Below are 22,445 nucleotides of genomic sequence, written 5' to 3'. Positions count from 1 at the left end.
GCACCAGGGCCCGCAGTTTGAGAGAATTCTGTGTCCATGTCCTCATCACTCTCTTCGCCGCTCTGCCGTAGCCGCCACCTCCTCGCCTGGCTTTGCAGGTCCCGATTCAGCACAGACTTCACGAGAATGCGTGAACTCTTTAAAATGTCCATGATTGCTGTCTTGAGCTCAGCAGGGTCCATGCTTGCCGTGGTATGGCATCTGCACAGTTCACCCAGGAAAAAAGGTGTGAAACGTTTGTCTGCCCTGCTTTCATGGAGGGAGGGGTGAGGCTGTACCCATAACCACCAGCGACAATGTTTTTTGCCCCATCAGGCACTGGGATCTCAACCCAGAATTCCAATGGGCGGGGGAGACTGCGGGAACTATGGGATAGCAATGGGATAGCTACTCACAGTGCAACACTCCGTAATTCAACGCTAGGCTCGGTACATGGATGCACACCGCCGAATTACTGTGCTTAGTGTGGCCGCGTGCACTCGACTTTATGCAATCTGTTTTAAAAAACCAGTTTCTGTAAAATCGGAATAATCCCATAGTGTAGACATACCCTAAGTGAGGAGTTACTGTATTCACCTAAGAGCTGCTGAGCCTCTGTAAATCCCATGGACTGTTAAGTGATTATGATGTAATAAATCGAAACAGGGAGATTGACTTGCAGTTGTACTAGTCAGCCACTAGATGTCTGTGTGGTATGTTGAAAGTCCCAGGCAGGGAGGAGTGTCTGAAGCTGCTGAGGGAGCCATGTTCTCTGATAAAGGCAGTGCTGCCAGCCCATCACAAGTTATGAGACTGCCTTAAAATCATGAGATTTAAAAAAGAAAAAAAGTTTAGGATCCTTTTCTTTGCCTTCTGGGTTTTGAGCTTTTTGGGGTCACACCTTCAAGCTTTCCTCTGCAACCAGAACCAAAAAAAGTTGTCTTCTTTTTAAATGAAAGCTGAGAGCCACAGAATCACAGGACTCCCAGATCTTGGGATTTAAGAAAAACACCAGATATTATGAGTCTCAGGATGAAAATCGCAAGAGCTGGCTGCATGGTAACGGGCAGTTCAAGGAGGTCTATGACTCTACAGGCTATGATACAGACCACACTACCTTCCTTCTGCTGGTATAGGACAAGGGTTGGGGGGAGGGGAATGGAACTGGCAAAGCTACCAACTGCTTTAGATGGAAATCCAACTACTTAGATACAGCCCTTTGGTACGACTTTACCCTCCAAACAAAAGTGACAGCGAACTCTCCCTTCAGTGACTGAATACATAGTAGGTTACTCCCCAAAGGGAGCTTACCAAAAACCATAGGCTCAAGGTCCAAACGTAAGTGCTACAGGTAGGCACTGTGACAAAGTTCCTCCTCTACCTTGGTGGGTCCTGTGCTTATTGGCAGATTTGCTCACCTCAGTGATCTCCCCCACAGTCTGGATCAGCTCCTCCTGTGTCTGATCAGGAGTTGGAAGGTCTGAGGGGAACCCGGGCCCGCCCTCTACTCCGGGGTCCAGCCCAGGGCCCTATGGATTTGCAGCTGTCTATAGTGCCTCTTGTAACAGCTGTGTGACAGCTACAGCTCCCTGGGCTACTTCCCCAAGGCCTCCTCCAAACACCTTCTTTAGCCTCACCACAGGACCTTCCTCCTGGTGTCTGATAACTCCTTAGGGCTTCCAGCAGCACAGCGCCTTCATTCAGATCTGTGTCTCTTGCTTCAGCGTCCTCACACGCACTTCCGCCTCTGGCTCCTCCTCTGACTGGGAGCTCCTTTTAAAACCCAGGTCCCGATAGCGGCGCTTGATTTGGCTGCAGGTGTGTCTAATCAGCCGTCCTGCCTTAATTGGTTCTCGCAAGTTCTTGATACTCTTAGTGGCAGACGCCTGCTGGCTGATCACTCAGGGAACAGAAACTACTCACCCAGTGACCAGTATATTTGGCCCTACCAGACTCTGACCCCAGTGGCCTGGGTCTGTCAATATCCCTATACCCCTGCAAAAAAGGGGTGTGAGCAGCTTGGGATCAGACAGTGCACACGTGACAAGCCATTGGCATGTGCGTGACGGGCCGCTGCTCTGTGTGCACACGGAACTGGAAAGGTTGGAGGGATAAGAAAACTTGGTCCCCTTCGTGTTATTCTCTTGTCTGCGCATCTATGGGAGGGGCACGTCGGTCACGAGGACAATGTGCGGTCGAGCAAGTAGTAGCGCATGCTTCATGGTCCATTTTATGGCAGGCAACTCCCTCTCCACCATCGCATATCTTTTTGTTCCCTCTGAAGGAGTTTCTACTGAGGTAGAGAATTGGCTGTTCCTCTCCCTGACCATCTTGATAGAGGTGGAAGGCTTTCTGCTTCCCAGTAGCACCTGTTGCACAGAGGTGGAACAATGCAATTCAGATTGGTTCAACCAGACAGCAGTCATGCTGTCAGATGGAGGGACTGCAGGTCCAGGTGGTGAAGCCTGCCGAAGTTCTGCGTTATGAGGTCCAGGCAGAGTGGCAGAGGTATCGGGTCTGCCAGAGAAAGGTCGAGCAGCAGGGCGTACCAGTGCTGTCTCAGCCATGCTGGAGTGATCAGTATTAGCTGGGCTCTGTCCCTGGGGAGTTTGAGTAGAATTCTGTGGACGAGGGGAAAAGGTGGGAAGGCATAAAATAGGTGACCTTTCCAGGGAATTAGGAACACGTCCGAGAGGGAGCCTGGGGAGCGACCCTGCAGGGAGCAGAAAACCTGGCATTTCTTGTTCTCTCGGGAGGCAAAGAAGTCTATCTGGGGAAAGCCCCACTTCTGGAATACAGAATGGAGAATGTCCGAACGGATGGACCACTCGTGGGACAGGAAGGACCTGCTCAGGTGATCCGTGAGAGAGTTCCGGACTCCCGGGAGAAAGGAGGCTACCAGGTCTATTGAGTGGGCTATGCAGAAGTCCCACAGTTGCATCGCCTCTTGACAAAGGGGGGAAGATGGCGTCCCTCCCTGCTTATTTATGCAATACATGGCCGTTTTGTTGTCTGTGAACACTGCAACACAACGGCCCTGTAGATGATGCTGGAAGGTTTGGCACGCCAGTCGGACCGCTTTCAGTTCGCGGACATTGATGTGAAGCGCCAATTCCTGAGAGGACCAAAGGCCTTGAGTGCGAAGGTGCCCTAGGTGAGCACCCCAGCCGAGAGATGAGGCGTCGTTGTTAGGGACACGGAGGGCTGCGGTGGATGGAACGGTTGACCTGTACACACCAGGGATGGAGTCAGCCACCAGTCGAGGGAGCCCAGAATGCTCGATGGAACTGTGAGTATCATGTCTATGGCATCCCTGCGCGGATGATAGATTGAGGCGAGCCAAGTTTGAAGAGGATGCATGCGCAGTCTGGTGTGCTTTGTGACGAAAGTGCACACAGCCATGTGACCGAGAAGGCCAAGGCAAGTGCGGGCAGAGGTTGTTGGGAAGCTTTGTAGTCTCTGTACAAGGGAGATTATAGCCTGAAACCGAGGTGGAGGCAAGCTGGCCGTTGCAAGACTGGAGTCCAGCGTGGCCCCTATGAATTCTATTCTCTGCGTAGCCACCAAAGTGGATTCTTCCAAATTGATTATCAGGCCTAGATGGGTGAATAGGTCCTTGATGACTCTCACATGAGCGGTGACCTGTGCCTCGGAGGTCCCTTGAATAAGCCAGTCGTTGAGGTATGGAAAGACATGTATTCGACGACGGCGGAGGGAGGCGGCGACTACCGCCATACACTTCGTGAATACCCAAGGGGCCGAGGAGAGGCCAAAGGGAAGGACCGTAAACTGGTAATATTGACAATTCACCACAAAGCGGATACCGTCTGTGCGGGGGGTAAACAGCAATGTGGAAATATGCGTCCTTCATGTAGAGAGCAGTGTACCAAATCTCCGGGATCCAGGGAAGGGATGATGGTTCCCAGGGATACCATGCGGAACTTGAACTTTTTCATGAATTTGTTCAGTCCTCACAGGTCCAGGATTGGCCGGAGGCCCCCTTTTGCCTTGGGGATTAGGAAATATCTAGAATAGAACCCCTTGCCTCTTAACTCCTCCGGTATCTCCTCTATAGCTCCCATTGCAAGGAGCCTCCAAACCTCCTGCAAAAGGAGTTGCCCATGAGAGGGGTCCCTGAAGAGGGACGAGGAGGGGAGTTGGGAGGAGGGGATTGAAATAAACTGAAGACGGTATCTAAACTCCACCGTGCATAGGACCTAACGGTCCAAGGTTAGTTGGGACCACGCAGGGAGAAATGGGACAAGGATTGGAAAAGGATCCTGGGAGGCCATTGGTACACTGTTCTCGGGCGCACCCTCAAAAGTTTGGTTTCGGTCCCGCTGGTGGCTTGGTGGGACCGGAATTGTTACCCCCTTGAGGCCCAGACGGACGTCTGCGATTGGTACAACCTCGCCTTCTGGTGAAGTATTGCCTTGGCCGAGGCGGGGGGGTAGGGGTGCTGAGGTTGGGGCCGGAAAGACTGTCTTTGAGTCTGTGGCGTATGCATTCCCAGCGAACGCATAATTACGCAATTGTCTTTTAGACTCTGTAGCCTAGGGTCCGTCTTCTGTGAGAACAGGCCCTGACCATCAAAAGGTAAGTCTTGTACAGTCTGCTGAAGTTCAGGTGGCAGGCCTGACACTTGCAGCCATGATATACGTCGCATGGCGATTCCAGAGGCGACTGTTCTAGCTGCCGAATCAGTGGCATCCAGCGAGGCCTGGAAGGAGGTCCATGCAACTTTCTTCCCTTCCTCCAGGAGTGCTGTGAATTCCTGGCAGGACTAGCTCTGTAAACTTCCCTACCGCCTCCCAGGTGTTATAGCTGTACCTGCTCAGGAGGGCTTGTTGGCTCGCCATCCTGAGTTGGAGGCCTCCCGCAGAATAGATTTTTCTTCCTAATAGATCCATTCGCCTGGCCACCCTTGATTTAGGTGCAGCGGCTTGCTGGCCATGGCGCTCCCGTTCATTGACGGACTGTACGACCAATGAACAGGGAGGGGGATGTACATAAAAGGTACTCATACCCTTTTGAGGGCACCATGTATTTCCGTTCGACCCCTCTGGCTGTGGGTGGTATGGATGCTGGGGATTGCCAGATGGCATCCGCTCTAGCCTGGATCCAATGACTGAAGGGGAGGGCCACCCTAGTTGGCGCCTCCGCCAACAGTATACTGATTACCGGGTCCTCCACCTCAGGAACTTCCTCTACGGGTAAGTTGATATTAAAGGCGACACGCTGCAGAAGGTCCTGGTGTAATCTGAGGTCGATTGGAGGTGGTCCCGATGTTGACGTCCCCGTCACCGCTTCATCTGAGGAGTAGGAGGATGAAACTCTGGGGACAAGCGAGTCCTGGACTGACTCCTGATCCTGAGGAATGTTCGGATCCAGTAGATCTTGTGGGTCCGGTACGTGGGCAGGAGATTCCTCTGTACCAGCCAGGGGAGGTCTGCTCACGGTGGTCTCTGGCGCTTGGTGTTCAGAAGGGCCAGAGCGCGATGGTATAGGGGTATAGGGAATTCACCCTGGGCTTGGTGATAAGCCCAAGGTGTCCAAAAGGACCACTGATGAGGTCCCTGGTCCGGGCCAAGGGTTCCTTGGGCGAACCTGTTGTGAGTATCCGAATCCCCATAGGATGCACTTTCTGCATGGGAGGAGGTAGACGGATGACGAGAAGGCCATGGAGGGGTGGAGACCATTTGATGCGGGTCCCTGCATCCACTTGATCTGTCCCCACGTGCTGCCGGAGAACGGTACCGGGAGTCGTATCAGTGCCGAGAATGAGACCAGGACCTGTGACCGGCACGGTGCCGGGAGGTCGACTGGTGCCTTGAATCGTCGTGCCGAGATCGGCTGCGAGAGGTACGGTGCCACGAGTGGTGTCGGGACCTACAGCGGTGCCGAGAGTATCTAGTCGGCAACTGGGACCTCAAACGGTGCCGCGAGTACAACCTGTACCTCGATGGGGAGCGGTACCGGGACTGCAAGCGGCGCTGGGACCGGGATCGATGACGGGACCAAGAGTGTCTGTGGGACCTGGATCGGGACCGGTGACGTTCAGTGGTACCGGGCGAAGATGGTCTCAGAGGGCCGGCTTGCCTATTGACTGAACAACCCGCACCGGCGGTGCCGGGGGTTGAGGCAGCTCAGGCTCCGTCAAGGCAATCAAGTCCTGTGCCGTGGAGAATGTCTCCGGAGTGGAGGGCACGATAAGCTCAACCACGGTGTGTGCCGGGGAGCTGGTAGGCACCGGACTTGACGGCTCTTGCGAGGCCGGAATCAACGGTGCGGAGGATGTCGGTGCCGCGGCAGTTGTCAGTGCCGGGTGGTCTGACTTAGCTAAGCGCTCAGACTGCGGCGTAGATACAGTAGCCACAGGAGGCTTGTGCTTCTTGCCTCTTGGTGAGAGAGAGCAGTGCCGGGCAGGAGCTTAGGACGGTGATGGCTGATGTCGAGGAGCCTTCACTGTCGGCGCGCGCTCCAGTGCAGAAGAGGCACTTGTTCCCGGTGCCGCAGGCGGTGCCGAAGACGGAGGAGTCAGCGCTGCTTCCATCAAGAGTTGCTTCAGGCGAATGTCCCAATCTTTTTTAGTCTGGGGCTTGAAAGCCTTACAGATGCGGCACTTGTCCGTGAGATGGGATTCACCCAAGCACTTGAGACAGGAATCGTGAGGGTCTCCTGTGGGCATCGGCCTATGACAGGCCGAGCATGGTTTGAAGCCCGGTGAACCGGGCATGGGCCCCAGTACCACGTGAGGGGAAGGGGCTAACCCCGATCTCTCAAAACTATATACAATAACTACTACAGAACTAATAACTAAACACGAACTATACTTATAGGAAATCGAACTATATACACAATACAATAGAAACAAGCAAATTGCTAGGGAGGTGGAAGTCAGCTAAGCTGCGCTCCACTGTTCCAACGACCGACACGGGCGGTAAGAAGGAACTGAGGAGCGGAGGGGCCGGCAGGGGTATATATGTCAGCCGCCATGGCGGCGCCACTCCAGGGGGCGCCCTGCCGGCCCACCGAGTGTTGCTAGGGTAAAAATCTCCGACGAACATGCACGCGGCGCGCGCACACCTAACTGGAAAGGATATGAGCAAGCACTCGAAGAAGAAGGCTTGTTTTCCTGGTTTAGGTCTTTTTGGACACTTATGCACACCTCTTGCGCATGCCAGGGTTTCAGAAGGTTGATGTGATAAATCTGTTCTTGTTTTCGGCATCCTGGCTGCCGTACCTTGTAGATTATTCTCCCACGGGTTCAACCACCTCATAAGGCCCCTGCCATTGGGCCAGAAGCTTGCTTTCTGCCATGGGTATCAACACCATCACCCGATCCCCTGGTTGGAACTGTCAGACTTTTGCCTGGCGATTGTAATAAGTTCTCTGGGCCTCCTGGGGCTTTTCCAAATGTTCTCGTACAATAGGGGTGACACGGGCTATCCGGTCTCACATCTGTGTTACATATTCTATTATATTTCTGCCCTCATTGGGTTCCTCTTCCCAGATCTCTTTGGCAATATCTAGTATGCCATGGGGGTGACGCCCGTATAATAACTCGAAGGGGGAAAACCCACTTGAGGCCTGAGGTACCTCCCGGATAGCGAACATAAGGTAGGGTAGCAGGGCGTCCCAATCCTTCCCGTCCCGACTTACCACCTTCCTTATCATAGCCTTGAGGGTTCAGTTAAACCTTTCTACCAATCCATCAGTATGCGGATGGTAGACTGAAGTTCTCAGGTATGTATATGGAGCAGCGTACAGAGGTCCTTCATTAGTTTTGACATAAATAGGGTTCCTTGGTCTGTTAATATCTCCTTTGGTAGCCCCACTTGGGCTAAGATCCCCACCAGCTCTTTGGCTATCGTTTTAGAGGCTGCGTTGCGCAGGGGTACGGCTTCTGGCTAGCAAGTAGCATAGTCCAAAACAACAAGTATATATTGGTGGCCCCAAGCAGTCTTCTCCAGGGGTCCCACTAGGTCCATGGCTATTTGCTCAAAGGGAACCTCTATGATGGGAAGGGGTACTAAAGGTGCCCTCAGGTGGGGACGGTGACTGTGCAGCTGACACTCTGGGCAGGACGCACAGTACCTCCGTACTTCTTCGTGTACTCCGGGCCAGAAGAACCCTCCTAGGACTCATGCCAGGGTCTTCTCTATCCCCAAATGCCCCCCAAAAAGGTGACTATGAGCAAGACTTAATACAGCGTTCTGGTGTTTGTGAGGTACTAGGATCTGCTGTATCTTCTGCCTCTGTACTGGTGCAACCCGGTATAAGAGATTCTTCTTCATTATGAAGTAGGGTCCTGGTCCCTGGGTCTTCCCTTCCACAGGGACCTCATCTATTTCAGTCACCTCCTTCCTAATGTTGTCGTACCTTGGGTCTTCGGCTTGGTCTCGTCCAAAACTTCCTCTTCCGGGACTAATCTGCCCAAGATCTAGGGGCCCAGTCTCTGTTGCCTCTACTGGTTCAGAAACTCTAGAGTGGGGGGTCAGACTCGGTTGCTTCTCCCTCCGGGGTGGCCTCCTTTTCAGCTGCTCGGGTCCGCCTGCCTACGAGAGCGACCCTCTGGCTTTGAGTCAGTATTTGGGTTCCCAAGGCCTTAGCTGCCCTCCTTTCCCTTTTTGACTTTCTACCATGTCTGGGAATGGAAAATAAATCTGGGGATATTTCAGAGAAAACTGGGGGTTGACAGTCTACTATGGAGGCCTCACTAATTTCAGGGTTCCCCTTTTCCTCCAATCCTCCTACTGGGAGTAAGTTTCCAAACCCTGGGAAGTCCCTCCCTATGAGCACTGGGTATGGGAGTTTAGGGACTACATCTGCTGCTACCTCAGTAATGTTCCCCTGAATTTTGAGTTTTACTGGGATGGTGGGGTAATAACCAACTGTCCCATGGACGAATGTTATCCCTGTATGCTTAGCCCGCAGCAACTGACTACACTTCAGAAGCTTCCCTGAGACAAGCGTGATAACACTCCCCGAATCAACCAGTGCTGTGGTCTCTACCCCATTTAGCTTTACTGGTCTGGTATACGTATGTGGGGTTAGTGAGACCCCCACAAGGTGGATTAGGGAGCATGGGTCTGCCCAGTTCCCCAGGTTACACTGCATCGGCTCCTCAGCATTGGGACATTGTGCAGCTATATGTCCCCATTCCCCACAAGCATAACATCTATATGGAGCCCTAGGCATTTCCCGGTCTCTTGGTTTGGGCAGTCCAACCTCATGACCCTCTTCTCGCTCAGTTCTCTGACTCTTTGTGGCTTCTGGTGAGCCTTCAGCCCCTCTCTTTTTCCACCTGGGCTCCCCTGGTGGCCCCGTCACTCGAGCTCTAGGGCTTAGTGCTGCTAGTTTAACCCGGGGTGCTTCTTCCTTAACAGGTCGGGTCAGCTCCCTCACTGTCCTTCACCTTTCTACCAGTGCAACAACCTCATCGTAGGTGGAGGGTTTGTTCTGGCTTACCCAGGTACGAAGGTCTGGCGGTAGTCCCCTCATGTATTGGTCAATGACCAAAACCTCTAGTATCTCTTCCGGACTCCGGGATTCCATTCGCAACCACTTTCGTGCGAGATGGATGAGGTCATACAATTGGGACCGGGGGTTTTTACTTTCCTGGTACCTCCACTCGTGATACCGCTGGACCCGCACTGCAGTCATTACCCCGGATCTGGCCAGGATCTCTGCTTTCAGCTGGGGGTAGTCTGCTGCAGCCTCTTCAGGCAGATCATAGTAAGCCTTCTGGGCCTCTCCACACAGGAATGGGACAAGGATGTCAGACCACTGATCTTGAGGCCAGGCCTCCCGTAGGGCTGTCCTCTCAAAGGTCAGAAGGTATGCCTCTACATCATCCTCCCGTATCATTTTCTGCAGCCAATGGCTGGCCCATATGAACTGTGTCCTATCATGGTCGTGGTTCAGTTCTGTAAGGGTCTTTACCTGGTTTACCAGTTCTCGCAACATAGCTCGGTCTTGAGAAGCCTGGTCCATCAGTAGGTGATTAGTCTCTTGCTGCAGCTGCACTGCCTCCTGTTGGGCAGCTGCCTGGACACGGGTAGCCTCCTGCTGGGACGCCGTAGCTTGTATCAATGCCCGCACTAAGTCATCTATTGTGGTGGAAAAAAAATAAACCCTCTACCTTCTTTTTTTTTAAATCACCCTCCTTCTTCTGCCGCGCTGTGCACACCAAATCCCACCGCTAACACCAGTTGTGACAAAGTTCCTCTTCTAATCCTTGGTGCGGTCCTGTGTTATTGGGCAGATGGCTCACCTCAGTGATCTCTCCCCACAGTCTGGATCAACTCCTCCTCGTGTCTGATCAGGAAGCTGGAGTTTGGGGGAACCTGGCGCCTCTACTTCGGGGTCCAGCCAGGGCCCTATGGATTTGCAGCTGTCTATAGTGTCTCTTGACAGCTTGACAGCACATCCCTGGGTATTCCCCATGGTCCTCCTCCAACAACTTCTTTAGCCTCACACAGACTGATCTGATTAATGCTTGTACTCCTTAGGCCTTCCGCCACGTCTCATCCTCTCTTGTCAGCTCCTACACGACTTCTCTCCTCTGGCTGCCTCCCCATGACTGGAGAGAACTCCTTTTAAAACCAGGTGCTCCTGATTGCCTGCCTTGATTGGCTGCAGGTGTTCTAATCAGTCTGTCTGCCTTAATTGGTTCTAGCAAGTTCCTGACTACTCTAGTGCAGACCCTGCTCTGATCACTCAGGGAACAGAAAACTACTCACCCAGTGACCAGTATATTTGCCCTCTACCAGACTCCTGCACCCCAGTGGCCTGGGTCTGTCACAGCACCTAAATCTATAGTTAGGCACCCACATAAATGGCCTGATTTTCAGAGGTGCTCCCACTAAAGTAAAGAATGACGAGGTCAGAAGCTGGAGATACCATCCAGTTCTGTTTCCTTGCTACAAAGGGAAACAGGAAAAGACATTCAGGCGGAAGGCTTACAAACCAACCTAAACTCATCAGCGCAGAACTGCAAATCATCAGGAATTAAGGACCCAAGATCCAAGCTGGCAGATGAAGGGATTCTGGATCTGAGGATGGGAATTTGGACTATTGGAAAAATAAATCTAGACGCAGCCCACAGGTCCAAGCATAACCACTCCTGATGGACCTGGGATAGAGTTATCATGATGATCCTGTGCTTTGTCTTATTCTAAAGCTCAGAAGATTGATAGGAACAGGACAAGGTGTGAAACAGCTGCATGCCCCCATAGAAGAGAGAAGCATCCACCAATAACTCTTGATTTCTGTGTACCCTGGAGCAGAACACAGGGTATTTTGAGCTGCAGTGTGATGCAATGAGATCTCTGGATGACTCCACCTGAGACACAATGGCATTGGCACTGTATTCTTGAGAAATCTCTCATGCTGGTCCCGGGGCTGGCCACTGAAAGGTCTTCTTGGCTTCTAGATGAAGAGCCAAGGACATCGCTTGGTTTTTGAACAGCCCTACAGCTGGAAGGCCTGGGTGTTAACTGAAATTCAGCAACTCAGTAGCGCTCACTGAGAACAGCACCCAGCTTTGTTACAGAGGAGGTAGGTTTGGATTTGACAGTTATCCATGCTTGACAAATCAGGTTCTGAGCAGTCAACAGATTGAGGAGGTTTGCAGCAGGGCTCGAATCACAGGCCAGATCTCTGATGCGATGGAGCCATGTCTTTATCCACTGCGCCTTACTGAAAACAGGTTTCCAAATCCATGCACAGGTTCCACCACCTGTAAAATGGGGCTGCTTTGAAAGCTATCAATGAGTAAGTGCTACAAAAGGGCAAAGTATTATTTTTAGGCCATTTTACAGATAGGAAAGCTCAAAGGCTCAATGACTTGCTGGCCTAGCACTGTGGTGGGTCAGACAGAGTCTTACAAGCCCAAGTACCTTGTTTCTGATTTGAGTTCTCCCACTTATCAGCTCTATGACATCAGTCACCTACCCTTCATGTTCTTCATTGATTTTTCCCTGCAGATGCCCACTTATGGAGTCACATGTCTGGTCTTGCGAGTACCTAGAATGTTCCATGACAGTTTGGTCGCTAAGGAGCACATGCCCTTTAAGTCTGGGCCCAGGATTCTATATCAAATGCCTAATGGGACATCCCTAATATTCCACTTTTTCTTCTCGTGCCAGTGGTCCTGGAACATGCTTCTCTTCCCTTCCTGACATAGTCTCCTACTTAGTTGGGGGAGTTGCCATTGTACTGAGATTAGTAAATCAGCAGTTGGAGCATCATCCCCAGTTCCTTAATCAGAACCCATGAGAAAAGACTGAGAAGAACAGAGGGGACACAAGGTTCTATACCAACAAGAACTACAGTTAACAGCAAGAAACTCCTCTTCTTGGAGTATTACCTTTCTACACCAATCTGCATTACTGGAAAATTAGCAAGCGGTAAGATGCCTCAGATTTGTGACGTGATATGAGTTTAAACTGGATGTTATAGGTTGAGCTGGAGTTTCATAAGGTTATCTAATTAATGTTTCTTATTAGCATTTTTGTACCAGATGTGGTTATCTTACATTTTGTGAAGCACCAAGAGTTCCCAGAGGATAGTATTGGGCAGTTGCTCTTCTCCTGAATGGTGCCATGCAGTTCTGGTCTGATGCTCTTCTTGTTCAACATGTGTACGGGGGAACTGGGGGGTGAGCGAGAAAACATGGCTCATGATGATAACCAGCTGCATATTTTGATCTCTTTGCCTCTGGCTGCTGTGGTGGGTTGATTTACCCAGTGTCTAAATGGAGACTGGGGCCTGGATGAGGGCTTGGATGGCTGACACACAGCCCATTTCAAATTGAGATAATGCCTAGAGATTGGGAGAAAGACTCAGATGGAGATACTGGAATCATTTCTGTTCTTTCAAGGGACTGGGTACTCCCAACATTTTCTAAGTTTTGCAAACTGGGGGTCTTGTGGAAACCTATTTGCAGCAGTTCCCAAGAATATTTCTTACTATCTGCTCTTGGCAAGGAGACTGTGTCTGTTTCTTTCAGATGTGGGACCTCACCTTGGACCACTCATTCCTCTAGGCAAGATGACTATAATTTACTCTACCTGGGACTACACCTTCAGACCATGTAGAAATTGCATCTAAAGCACAGTGGGGCAATTTGTGTACTAAATGGCGTTTCACCCAGAGCACACATTTCTGAGTGCAGCTTCATGTTGTTTTTGGCTTAGAAATCCTTCAATGATTCAAGTCTTCTTGGCTTGAGCAACTGCCTCCCTCCTGATGCAACACCATGACAGTTGTGAGCTCATGCTGTCAGCCTCCGGGAGAACCTGGGAAGGGCTTGTGCCAAGGTGTCCTTGGTGAGGGGTCCTGATCTCTGAAACTCATGTCCCTAAATGGGTTGAGCCTAACTACAATCTGGTGACCTACAGGACATGCTATAAAAAACTCACTTGTTCTCCAAGGCTTTTCTTGGGATGGTGAGAAGAATGGGAGGAGACACTGATGGATTCAATTCATTGCTATGGTTACAATCGCACCTACGTTAAGGCCAGAGCCATGTGATGGGGCCTTGGTGTAACTGAGAATATGGCCCCAAGAGTTCAAGATAAGTGCATGCAGAATCAAAATAAAACCAAACATTCCTAGAAACAGAAGTGTTGGGGTCTTAGGATCCAAGGACATTCTGAGTGATATTGCATGGCAGTGAGAGTGAATCTAAATGGCCTTGGATTCAAGATACAGGAACCAAGAGTAGTTTTTCAGATGCCTCAGGAGGGCCATAGGCTCCCTGTTCAAACAGTGGAAGAGGAAAAATGAGGAAGGGAAAACCTAGGCAGACCTGGAGAAAACACTACCTGCACCTGCAATGCTCGACTGCAAGGACCTAACAGTGCCAAGCGAGCCCCAGAGCCAGGCCTCATTTAAGCCTTCTTGACACGAGTGAACTATTACTGCTGCTTCTTGATCCCATGAGGCTGAGGTTTCTTCTGACTTCTCTAGGCTGCAAGGCAGATCTCAGACTTGAGGAACTCTCCTTGGATCTGAACTGAGGACCACTCACTGACTGTGGCCAAGGTAGCTGGAAAGTTTTTCGAGGATAAGTTAGCCAGACCCTCAGTGTTAGATTCGACCAATGGAGCCTCAAGAACTTATTCTAAAAGGAAGAGCTGGAGACTGCTTCCTCTGGCTTTGCAGGCCTGAAGAAAGAAGGCTGTACAAACCAAACACAATCTCAGGGAATGCCCCTGACAAACAAGTAGGGGATGGAACATGCTGATCTGATAGACATCCTGGGTCCATATAAAGGACAGCACTTAAAGCCAATCCTCTTACTGGTTCTAGTCATTGGAGAATATCAACATCACAGTGATGAGTCCGAACGCACATGGAAATGGAGGCAAAACCCTGCAATAAACAGCAATAACCGACCCTAACTGCTATCCAGAAAGTTCCAGCTTGCACGCTGCAGTAGGGTGGATCTATACAGGGAGAACAAGATGACGACATTTGGAGGAACCAGGTGTGCTATACCTAGACTGTAGGTGCAGCAGGCTACCTCTCTTGGAGCTAATGGCTCAGGACTTCAAGCTCTGGAGCACCTCCACATGCCTTGTACTAGAAGCATGGGCTTGCTAGTACTTGCTAGTGAGGATTTGCTGCAGCAATTGGGGTACCTTTTTTTAAAAAAAAGGTCACAAAATTCAAAAACAGCTGAGCAAGTTTTCTTACAAATTTACTGAAAAAACTGTCTTTGGGCTGAGACGAAGTCTGACAAATTTCAGAGCCAAAGAAAAACGGCTGAGGAAGTAATAAATGTCTAAAGTCAGCTTCCAAGTGGGACAGCAACCTCAGCCTCACTATCACTTTCCTTTGGCATTATATTTAGCCCCCCCAAAATATCTGTTCACAGGAGACACATAACTTCTGGTCATGAGTATCTCCTGGTTAACAGTGTGGATTCTACTATCTGGATATCTCTAACTCCATTAGAACTGGAGGAACCAGGGCTGGATCTACTCAGCGAGCGTCTAGTTGCTCTAAAACATAGGCACCGCCCTTCGATATTCATTACCCTTTACTTCTGAAGCACCTCTACAGTGGGGCCATCTCAGAGGTCAGAGTTGCAGCGCTCCCATTCTACTGCAGCCTTTGCTTTCCTCACATACTGGCTCTCCTGCACTAATTCTGCAGCATCGCTTTTAGTCCACCTCCTGCTCTCACATCCATGCCTGCTTCTCCACTTCCCTCCCACCTGCCATCCCACATGCTATTCCTCTGTCCTCCGGCACAACACAGCTGCAGCTCCTCCCTGAGGCAGGTCAGCACTGCTGCTATTGCTGAGCACATCCCAGATGTCCAGTTATACACCCCACTATTACTGTGACTACTTGACTCTCCTCATTGGCTTTCCAAAAAGACAGTCCCCAAACCTGATGCACCCTTGGCTCAGGCCATATGAGCAGTAACATACCCCAGAAGGAAACAGTTACCAAAGGAACCCCTGCCCAATTCCCAATGATTCAGAAGCTAATTTCTTTGTCAGTGATTCTGTCGTTTTTCAGTACTACTGGAAGCCATTTTAAATAGCAGTGTTGTCTTCCTCACAGACAGAGGCCATGTGCATAGGAATCCTTACTTCCAAAACACGAGTGTCATTAATTAACTGTTTGATTTTTCCATCTCTTCTCCCAGATTTCTGGGTTTGGTGGATGTTGCTAGTTGTATATGTACTGAACCAAACAGCACAGCAACATGCAGTGTTGTATAAAATATTGTTTTATTTTATTTGTCATCGTATAGCCTCAAAAGGAGATAAAAGTTAAAAAGAAATATCTGGCGCTCTTTAATTCTGACTTACTTTCCTGTGAAGTCCTTCGATCTCACCCTCAAGATGTTCTCTCTCTTCTCTGGTTTGGTTCTGAGTCTCTCCCAGAATCGATTCTAACTCTTCATTACGTTCAACCAAATCCTCGTGTTCCCGCTGCAGCTTCTGTAGCTTGTGCAGGAGCTGAAAATTCCTGCCCTTGATGTCATCTATTACCTTTCGGCACCTAGACACCAATGACAAACGATCACTGGTGCTATAATTGCTAAATTAACATATAATGACACAACCAAAGCCGTTACAATTCTTCATCCACCTAGCAGAGGCCAGCCACTGGATAGGGGTTTGGAGAAAGGACACAGGCTCTCCAGAAGTATTTTATAAACTCCAGAGATGAACCATTTCTGTCCTCGGTGATTTCAGGTCTGGGCTCAGGTAACCTGGGACTCTGATGACCCCATTGCAGTCTCACTCTCAACATGACCCACCTTAGCCATCTCCTGCTGCATCTCAGCCCCATCCCCTGCTTGGCTACTCACAAAGAGCCCTCTGCACTGGTGGGGGTGGCGAGGACCAGGGGGTTAGGGTCAGGTGGGAGCAGCACTGGCAGCGGCAGGCCATTTAGCTGCCCAAAGAGTGATGGAGACAAGCCAGGACCCTCCTTTCCCTGATGCATCCAAAGAGGAGCAGATGAGGGGGGACAGGCAGGAGGCCCCCCTCCTCTCTTAGCAGCTGCAGTGGCAGGGTCAGGAGAAATGAAGCTTTGACCCTCTAGCAGACCCCGTCTGGGGGTTTAACTTAAAAAGAAAAGGCCTTGCTAGGAGTTTGCAACACAATATGGTAGCAAAAAATAAACAACAACAAAGCAGCAGGACTTTGGGATGCAGAAGGAAAATGTAGACTGGATATCAGGGAAAACCCTCCTGACAGCGAAATGTATCAGACTATCGAATCATTTTCCAAAGGATGTACTGCAAGCCCCATTGCTTAAGAAATGTAACATGAGGCTGGAGAAAGCCATGGAGAACATGCTGGAGAGAAATCTTCTGAAACTCTGGGGGCTAGGGGCCAGCTGAGAGGTTTATTACCTCCAGTGTTTATGATTTATGAACAAATGAACAAAGCTAATATTAAAAGTTTTTTAAAGCACTCAGTAAATGCTCCCACATCAGTGACATTAACATTGCAAGAAGGGAAATCTGCTCCTGGGAGAACTAGTGGGTTCTTGGACTGGGCTATATGGAAACCGCTGAGGAAGGACATAGGAGGTGACAACTGAAAGGACAATTCTCATTGTCAAGACTGAGATTTTGAAGCAAACAGGAATCAGATTCACTTGTGTTTTCAATTTGAATTTGGTTATAACTGCAATGACTGAGCCATTCCCCCTGGGGTTTCTGCATCATTCACCTTTTATGAACAGTCTCGTTATTCTGATCTCTTCTTTCCTGACCTGAGTCAGCTTTGTCTATAGCACACTCTTCTTCAGACCTCGTTGGATCCTTTTTATCCTGCATCTAAAGAATATATTTAAAGTCAGCAGAGATTTAAGAAAAACATAAAAGGAGAAATCTTGGAAATGGCTGAACCCAAGAGCATCCTAATGTATATAAGTTACAGTGTAAATAGAGAGGAAGCAGAATCTTCTACCCTCAGTCCCACTAGGAGTGTAATGGAGCCAATCAGGCTACATCAATTTCCACTAGCTGAGATTTGTTTTTAACTTTAAATGCAAAATCCTAAGCCCCACATGTCCTGAAGTCATATGTCTCCATATCACTGAGAGACATTCAAATTCTAGAACGGAAATACACACAATTTGCCTAATTAGAATGAGAGCACAGTTGTGCTATAGAGAAGAATAAATTTTAAACAATTTCTCAAACAGCAACCTGAAAATCAGCTGTTGAAAATACCTGCAGTGAGCAACATGCGTTTTCTTCTGTTTCATCCATTCCAGGCAATACAGGTCCTGGTTTCTCATTCTTTTGATACTCACAAATCTCTTCTTTGAGCTTTTCAACCTTTAAAGGCAAAAACCGTCCCTTATATCTTTGTCTGGCCATCTGAAGCCACTTTACAATTCACAGCAAATCAGGAAAAGGAGAACAGCCCAAATAATTACCCATAACAAGGGTTTGAAAAGTACATTATGCAAAACTAAGAACACTGTTTTAATCAAAAATATTCTAAGATAATACCACACCAATTGAAAGAAACAGTCCAAAATCTTCAACATAAGAGTAAAAATGTTTTATCAAATTCCTAGGAAACCAACAATTAAAATCTTGCTAAATTTACTTTAAAATAAACTGCTAGATTAAATGATAGAAGGTTAAAATAATTCAACCGTTAATGTTCAGAATTCAAATTCACAATATTCTGGAAAATCAAAAGCTGGTTCTCATACCAACATTCACATGTTGCATAGGACAATACGCAATTCCTAACTGAACTGTACACGAATATGACTGTGTCTCCTGTATTCACATTCACTGATAAAGCTCCAAGGTGAGATAAATATATGATCTAAAGTGCGACTTGTTTATCATTTAAAACATGTACAAAATCCCAGCAAAGTATTTGAAGAGGAGGGATTTCAGGTGGTTCTCTCATCCACTGCAAGGGAAAAACTGAGGGGGCGTTACATTCGTTCTACGTCTTTTGCATACTATTCTGTGACTCATGACAGCAATTCTCACTGCAGCAGGTTGAAGATTAAATCAAAATAGTGGATAAGAGGTGGAGCAACAAGGCACACTGGGGACCAGGGGACCTGGCAGACTGATGGGGTGTGTGGCAGTAGCAGTTATCTGGTTCTAGGGAGCACAACTCAGATTCTTTAGCAATGGGATGGTTGATCCTGGTATGTTGAGACAAAATGGAAATCATTTATCAGGCAAAGACCAGATGGTCAACTTTTATTATCTGTCCCACTGGTGTCCTCAGAGGCCTTTTTTCAGGAGCAACTGGAAGAAGTGACCCAAACCTTCAGCTCATACTGCTTAATGAACAGCTGGAAAGCCATCATCTGTGATTTAGGCATGGATTTGGTTCCAAGCCTTGCATTAATTCATAGAATTTTCAGACCAGAAGAGATCTCACAGGCCACAGAATTTCACCCAGTCATTCCTGCCTCATGCCCATATCTTGCGACTGAGCCAGAGCATATTTTGTAGAATGTGTTACCAAGATCTGCTTGAACAGCTAGATATTTGCTTCAACATGATTTAAGGGAGAGGGATATAACTGTGCCCTTTGCAGGTTACCTCAAAGGGTAGGACAGGCTGCACCAAGGATAGATTCATTTAAATGTGTCCATCTGGCATGTGAGTTCCAGCATAAAATTGATCTAGGAATTCTGGTAGTACACAAACCATCATGCTATTCTGCAGAATTCCTAACTGAGCCTAAGGAGCTATTTTCCTGTTAATAATACATAAATAAATAAATATTAATAGTGTGGTATTGTATTCTCCAAGACTTCTTGGGTGAACTTCTGGTCTTATTAGCATCAGGGGGAGGAATGTTGGAGGAAACTGTCCACTATACGGGTGGTGGTGGGGAGAGAACCCTGGAGGGGCTTAGTAGATACGGGCTCAGCCTGCTTGCTTATCCAGGGGGGCTAATAAAGCCACACTGGCTCATTCCCAGAGCCAGTATGGACCCTGAGTGTCTCCATGGGGATGAAAGACAGTGCCCTATGTCCCAGGTGTCCCTTGAGGTCCGAGGCAAGTTTCAGTAGAAACGGGTCAGGGTAGTCAAGAGGCTGCCTTATCCAATAGTGGTGGGCACAGACTGGGAGCCCTTTCCAGGAGGGACAGGAGGCGGTGGGAGTAATCCCACGGTGGAGAAAAGGGTAGATCCCCTGAAGAAGGAGGTGTAACTACCCAAGCCACAAAGCCTTGGTAAGGAGGGGGACCAATCCCCTCCAGAGAATGAGGTACACACCCCTAGACAACAGAGCCCAAAGGGAGAAGGAAACAAGAAAGGTGAGGTAGAGGAGGCTTCCAGCACACGGCTGTTACCAGTGGAGAAAGGCCCGACGAAGCCCCCTTCAAGGCGATCCCCAGGAGAAGGGACACAGACCCTGTGCGCCAGGCCTGCAGAACTGGAGGCCCTGGGTGTCCAGGGAAAGATAGAGATCAACCCTGAATCCTTGCCAGAAGAGAAAGGGGAAAAAGAGGGGGACACCCACGGGGGTGCGAATGGTATAAGGGCCTGTGGGTAGCAATAGACTTATGTGGGCATCTACCCCCTACACAATGCAACTTCTGTGAATGGGGAACCCAGGAACCCCACCAGGAAGACCAAGGGTCATCGGAAGGCAGAAGGAGAACTCCCCAGCACTGCCTCATCTGATAGAGAGAAGAGAGGATGAGCAAGGACAAACCTGGTGGTTTGGTAAGGTGGGGGAGGTGTGTGATGAGGCCTGACCAGGAACTACCTAGCTAGCCCTCTATCATTCCAACTCCAATCAAGGGAGGTGAATTGGAGCTGACTAGAGAAACCTGAGCCTGATTGGCAGAGGCGGAACAGCAGCCAGCCTGAATAGCCTACGGCTATATACAGGCTCAGAGGAAGGAAAGGTGGGGGGAGAAGCCAGAGAATCATAGAAGCATTAGGGCTGGAAGAGACCTCAGGAGGTCATCTAGTCCAATCCCCTGCTCAAAGCACGACCAACCCCAACTAAATCATCCCAGTCAGGGCTTTGTCAAGCTGGGCCTTAAAAACCTCAAAGGATGGAGATTCCACCACCTCCCTAGGGAACCCATTCCAGTGCTTCATCACCCTCCTAGTGAAATAGTGTTTCCTAATATCCAACCTAGAGCTCCCCCACTGCAACTTGAGACCATTGCTCCTTGTTCTGTTCAGAGAGTGGAAGGAGAGGGGCAGCTCTCCCTCCTGGGTGGAAGAAGAGAAGCCCTTAAGGCTGGAAGCCCCAGTGATATGTGGTGAGAGGTGGTGAGTTTGCACTGTATAAATAAACTGCACTGGTGATTGCTGAGCCAGAAGGTCTCTCAGAGATTTTTGGAACAGAGCAGAGGAAGGACCAAGGGGGGCCCTGCTATGCCCTGTTACACTCCCCCACAACAAAATGGCAGGTAGATTGCTCCTCGGCCTCATGGGGTACTCCTTGCCCTTCATATCCAGCTTTGCTACCGTTGTGACGCCCATGACGGACCCAGTAAAGAACACCATCCCATGGAAGGTCCTGTGGTCAGTGGCTCTGAGGGCCTTGCAGCAGCTAAAGGAGCAACTGAGCCAAGAATCTGCTCTTCCACTCTGACTTCACCGAGAAGTTTACACTCCAAACAGAGGCCTCCAAAGTGGGTCTGGGCACAGTGCTATCTGATGACACTGATGGGGAAGAATATCCCCATAGTGTACCTCAGGAGGAAGTTGTTCCCATGAGAAACCACCTACTCGATCATTTAGAAGGAAGCCCTAGCAGTGAAATGGGCTGTGGAGGCTTTAAGAATTACTAGTTGGGGAATGCCTGTCAGCTGGTGACTGACCATGTGCCGCTATGGTGGCTGAACACCATGACAAATAGCAGTTGCAGGATTATGCAGTGGTACCTCTCCTTGCAGCCGTACAGTGTAGAAATCTTTCACTGGACAGGGGGGAAAAAAAAAAAAAAAATCACAAAAACACCAATTTTTTCTTGAGAGATTGGGGGGTGGGTTCCAAGAACCACAGAACCATGTATAAACCCCTCACTGGACAGGAGGAGTTAAGGAGCAAGTCTGGTCTCAGAAGGTTCTGCCTTTTCATCTGTGCCAAAGCATGCTCAGATTGGAGGCAGGGTTTAAAAGGCAGCCAAACAGCTCAGTCAGGACTGGCAGGCCAAGGAAAAAGATGTGCTCTGCGAGCTCCCGGGGAGACATGGCTGGATCTGACACCAAGCCAAGGAACGGGGAGCTGCAGCACCGACACTGGGACCAGATCAGGAAGCCCGGAAGGCAGTACTCCCTAGGGATGGCTGGCGACCAGCTGGGATGTAAAAAGAGGTAGGAAGTTACCCAGGGAAGCTGTTTGGAGACACATGCAAGAAACCATGGGGTGAGCGAAGCTAAACCAGCCTCCCAGGTTGGAACCCTGCAGAGTGGCAGGGCCCAGGTTCCCCAACACCACTGAGAACTGAACCCACTAGGTGGGGCTGCCACCCATGAACTGAACCACTAGACCAAGCTGGCACCCATGAACCGTACCCACTAGGCAGGGTTGCTGCCTTCAAGAGCGACACACATTAGGCACCAGAGGGTATACCATTGGGTATAATTGCTGCCTTGAAATCTAACTGCTAGGTGGGAGACACTGCCTCCTGCTGACAGGGTCTCACAGGATCAGTCCCAACACTATTCAATATCTTTATCAATGACCCCAAAGAAAATATAAATCACTGCTGATAACATTTGCTCGTTATTCGGGTGGTAAATGATGCTAAGGACAGGCTACTAATAGATAGGGCCGGCTTTAGGAAGTGCGGGGCCCAATTCGAACATTTTCAGAGGGGCCCTGGCAGGGATGACTTAAAAAAAAAAGTGGAAAAAAAGCCTTTCATTTCTTTCATGTATTATTTACTTTCCATAACTATATGAATAATAAAATTATATATTATATACATTGCATCATATATGCTGTTGATTGGCTATTAATG

At 49.4% G+C, this 22,445-nt stretch overlaps 1 protein-coding gene across 1 annotated transcript in view; it reads right to left on the bottom strand.

Moving 5' to 3' along the window:
* The window catches only part of CCDC30 (coiled-coil domain containing 30), a 161,038-nt gene that overhangs the window by 82,921 nt on the left and 55,672 nt on the right, over positions 1-22,445 (bottom strand). The window contains exons 9-11 of the mRNA XM_075060183.1: positions 17,698-17,805; positions 17,192-17,298; positions 15,815-16,007 (exon numbers count right to left, since the gene is read on the bottom strand). Of these exons, the coding sequence (XP_074916284.1) occupies positions 15,815-16,007; positions 17,192-17,298; positions 17,698-17,805 (408 nt within the window). The remainder of the gene's footprint in view (positions 1-15,814; positions 16,008-17,191; positions 17,299-17,697; positions 17,806-22,445) is intronic.

This window comes from Chelonoidis abingdonii, chromosome 23 (genome assembly GCF_003597395.2).
Source record: "Chelonoidis abingdonii isolate Lonesome George chromosome 23, CheloAbing_2.0, whole genome shotgun sequence".
In the NCBI taxonomy this organism is placed as follows: domain Eukaryota; kingdom Metazoa; phylum Chordata; order Testudines; family Testudinidae; genus Chelonoidis; species Chelonoidis abingdonii.
This window is presented reverse-complemented; position numbering and strand designations above follow the sequence as displayed.